Source organism: Portunus trituberculatus, chromosome 36, assembly GCF_017591435.1.
Source record: "Portunus trituberculatus isolate SZX2019 chromosome 36, ASM1759143v1, whole genome shotgun sequence".
In the NCBI taxonomy this organism is placed as follows: Eukaryota; Metazoa; Arthropoda; class Malacostraca; order Decapoda; family Portunidae; genus Portunus; species Portunus trituberculatus.
The window spans coordinates 7,425,410-7,429,290 of record NC_059290.1 but is presented as its reverse complement, the minus strand read 5'-3'; the positions used below and the strand labels follow the sequence as shown (position 1 = coordinate 7,429,290).

The 3,881-nt window shown below is 39.1% G+C and overlaps 1 protein-coding gene across 1 annotated transcript; it reads left to right on the top strand.

The window, feature by feature from the left end:
- The first annotated feature begins 255 nt into the window (after window positions 1-255).
- On the top strand, window positions 256-2,302 carry LOC123513679 (40S ribosomal protein S23). The gene is made up of 4 exons (XM_045271020.1): window positions 256-331; window positions 1,445-1,604; window positions 1,826-2,010; window positions 2,184-2,302. Exons 1-4 carry the CDS (start codon window positions 328-330, stop codon window positions 2,264-2,266), a joined length of 432 nt encoding a protein of 143 aa, XP_045126955.1. The 5' UTR covers window positions 256-327; the 3' UTR covers window positions 2,267-2,302.
- The last annotated feature ends 1,579 nt before the right edge of the window (window positions 2,303-3,881 follow it).

The window sequence follows — 3,881 nt, the reverse complement described above, 5'->3', positions numbered from 1 at the left end:
AACACAGATCCACTACGAAATACAAACACTCAATTATTTTTCTCACTATTTCCAAAAACTAATCATGAATTTCAATAATAATTTATTTCTACGTTCAATTTAAGTGTAGTTGTGAACGTTCTTGGTGATAATATACGCGGTCAATAATAACATAAAGATTATTTTATTCATTTAAGGTTGTTTATAATATAACACATACGTTTATACTCTAATTTATTTTTTGTTTCATTTTCTTAGTTAGAAATATGTTTGCGTGCAATATTGAGGAGCAAGTTTACGGTGTGCTGGCTGACGCTATTCTTTCCGAGGACAACACCGCCTGGCAAGATGGGTGAGTCGCCGCTGTCTTCATTTTTATTCACTTTACCGCTCTTTTACCCTGGAAAACTGGCATATCTTGTACTGGATCGATGAATTAAGTGTACCGCGTAGCATTGAGTGTGTCCTGGGTGCGTTGTGAGGCGTGGAGTGGTGTAAATGAGGGTAAGGTGTGGTGGTGGCGGCGGGCACATGTGGCCAGGAGGTGGTGGTGGTGGTGGGCTGAGCGAGAGGCATTGGTGTGTTTATTATAGTACCGGTGTCTCTCCTGCTGCTGCTTGTGATTCAGTGGTAGGGAAGGCTGTGTTGGTGTTGCGATTAGTGCGCTACTGGTTGTAACATCAGCAAAATTACTAGGAATAGAGGCAGAAGTTTATCTGTTTTTGAGGAAATACTTTATGTCCGCCAAACTTCCTTGTCGGCTTTTTGAAGTGACAGGCAGTGTCACTGTTAACTTGAAGCACTATGAGAGTGATCTGCAGAACAGCTGCTCCCGAGCGTTCTGTGTGTTCTTGGGTAGATGAGTAGGACGTATAGCTGTGGCCTGTTGGTAGTGCCCAACTCTGACCAGTCTGAGATACCAACTTCCATGGCATGGTGTGTGTGTGTATGTGCAAGGAGGCGCTACATCTAAAGGTGGTGAAAGTTGATCCTCTTGACTTAATTTGAAAGCACGTAAAGGCCAACTTAGTTTATTTTCATCTATTACCTTTGTATAATGATACAAGGTTTGTAAAATTTATTAAATGTCTGAAAGGTATTGCAACATCAAGAGGCAGAATGTGCCGGGTATCATGGACAACTTGTAAAACATAATAACCAGGTTTCTAATGGCCATAGATGACCTAAAATCTTACTGAAGGCAGTTTGTCGTTGCATTGCCATGAATGTTATTGTCTTAATGTTATGTGTGAATTTCTAGTGTTTTAATGCTTTTATACTATTTTCCAACTGCTTCATTTTTATTTATTTTATTTATTTATTTTTTTTTTTTAACCTTTCATAATTTTTCTGAAATGTTTCCACATGGTTCTGCAGAGTATCATGCATTGCCAGAGTGGAACCAGAGATAATAAAATTGCCTTTTATGCATCGTTATCTCGTTTTAACCACTTGTTCTGCTCAGGCAAACCACGAGGAATCCGCACAGCCCGTAAGCATGTGAACCACCGGCGGGAGCAGCGGTGGCACGACAAGGACTACAAAAAGGCTCACTTGGGGACCCGCTGGAAGGCTAACCCGTTCGGAGGAGCCTCTCACGCTAAGGGAATCGTCCTTGAGAAAATGTGAGTTTGAAGACATTTATCCCATTCTTTTGGCTAACTCTCAGACTGCTTGTGAACTGGCATCAAAGTGGACCTTTTTCTTTAGTCATTTTTGTTGCTCTTGGCCATATTTCCCCTCTTACATGAATAAAATACCTTAGATTTTGCCTTTGTACTGTTTAATTGTATGTCTTCTATTACTAATTCTCATTAATCAATGCTCATTATCTTGTTCCTTACAGTGGCATTGAGGCCAAGCAGCCCAACTCTGCCATCAGGAAGTGCGTGCGTGTCCAGCTCATCAAGAACGGCAAGAAGATCTCCGCCTTCGTGCCCCGTGACGGTTGCCTCAACTATATCGAGGAGAACGACGAGGTGCTAGTGGCAGGTTTTGGCCGAAAGGGTCATGCCGTGGGTGACATTCCCGGTGAGGATGAATGGCTGCCTGTATTTGGCTTTGGCATTAAAATCTTGTATTTATTAATTGCTACTTATTTTCTTTAAGAGCAGCAAAGTACTGAAGAATACTTATATTTCTTCTGGCCAAGATGTCATTGACTCTAGTTCATAGCACTAAGATGTATTCCTTGTCTCCTACAGGTATCAGGTTCAAGGTCGTCAAGGTAGCCAACGTGTCCCTTCTTGCCCTCTACAAGGAAAAGAAGGAGAGGCCTCGTTCTTAAGTATGAGATCTTAAAATAAAAATAAAAAAATTTAAACTTGATGCTTTTATCAAATCCCAAATCCTTGTAATTTAGGCTGTATGTACGCATATATGGAGTGAAAAGTGTAGGAGGTGCTCACCACTTACTAGTTCATAGTCACAGCCGGCAGGTATGTAGCATCATTCTTATTGTAATAAATAATGTGTGGACAGCTTCAAATCTAGCAATTCATAAATGCTTTTCTGTGTACTTGTGATCAACATATTTTCTCATTATGGTAACTGGAAGATCCTTGTAATGGTTAACTCTGCTATGAATTTTCATTTATTTTTATTTATTTATTTTATTTTTTTATCAGTTGTAGTGTGCAGCACTAGTCAGACACTGAAATATCTTTGTTACATTTGGTCAAAAAATTTTTTTGCTGCAGTCATTGATTTTCATCAAGACCTGACATAACTTACTCAACAAAAGTATATTTTTATAACTTTTATAAATGTACACTCTTGATAATGTTGAGATGAAGACAAATGTGAGTATTGAGTGGTAGCAAAACACAAGTTGAGACAAGGTACTTTATTTTCTTTCTCTAACGTTTCGGTCACAAGACCATCTCTGAAGATGGTCTTGTGACCGAAACGTTAGAGAAAGAAAATAAAGTACCTTGTCTCAACTTGTGTTTTGCTACCACTCAATACTCACTCTTGATAATCTAAACTTTATTGAAGTAAAATTTCAACTCGTGAATGAAAGAAAATGGAAAATATATTTCATTCTCAACACCGGGCAGTTGAGACCATGAACTAGTTGTGATCTCTACTTGATTGCTGGTCTAGTGGCACTATCACGGTAGTTTACTGGCTGTCACTACTGCATTGTATATGGGACATCTGTATTTGTAACTATAGGCTTGTTATGTATAGAGCCTTGTGGACAACTGTCACATATTCCACTTCGATCACAGAGAAATTGAATAAGCTAGTTATACAGACCTAGCCTGTTCAGTATAAAGTAATTATGTACTGGCATCCTCACCAATTGTATCTTGTCACTGATTTCAGGGATGTAATAGTCTAATGTGTATGGAAACCACAGCTGGCAACAGTACCTTGTCTTGGTGGTGCCAATGGCTTCCCACAATGTTTTCATGTAGTACTCCTTTAGTGGAGCTGCCACAACTCTTCCAAAAATTTTTATTCTCTGAAGGTTAAGTCAATAGTCATGCCACAGCTAGGCTCTCTCCCATTTAGGCTTTCAGTGTTGGCAGAGGACATTCTTTCATGGAATTTCTGCTTGGGATGTGTGATGTGTGATAAGTTCCTGTATTCATGAATATGTATCAGGATTCTTTTATCCTGTGCCATCATTACTAACTAGATTTACCAGTAATTATGGGTGCAGTCCACTCACATTGCACAAATAGCAATAAGCTCCACAAGGTAAAGTATTGTCATTGTTGAGTGATTCTGATATATAACACACTGTTGTCATGCTTATGTCTTATGGATGTTGCCTCATAAGAGGGGATGCAGGTGCTTCTCAAAATCATCGTAAGGGTAAAGATGTTTTATGTTTTATCCAAAATATATAATCATGCCTTCTGTAAATCCATTTAGAGAAGGCATGACAAAAT

Excerpts from the sequence above, each read along its gene's own strand:
- LOC123513679 (XM_045271020.1), top strand. Across the intron at positions 1,605-1,825 it reads GGAATCGTCCTTGAGAAAAT|TGGCATTGAGGCCAAGCAGC; the intron begins GTGAGTTTGAAG and ends TGTTCCTTACAG. Across the intron at positions 2,011-2,183 it reads TGCCGTGGGTGACATTCCCG|GTATCAGGTTCAAGGTCGTC; the intron begins GTGAGGATGAAT and ends TGTCTCCTACAG.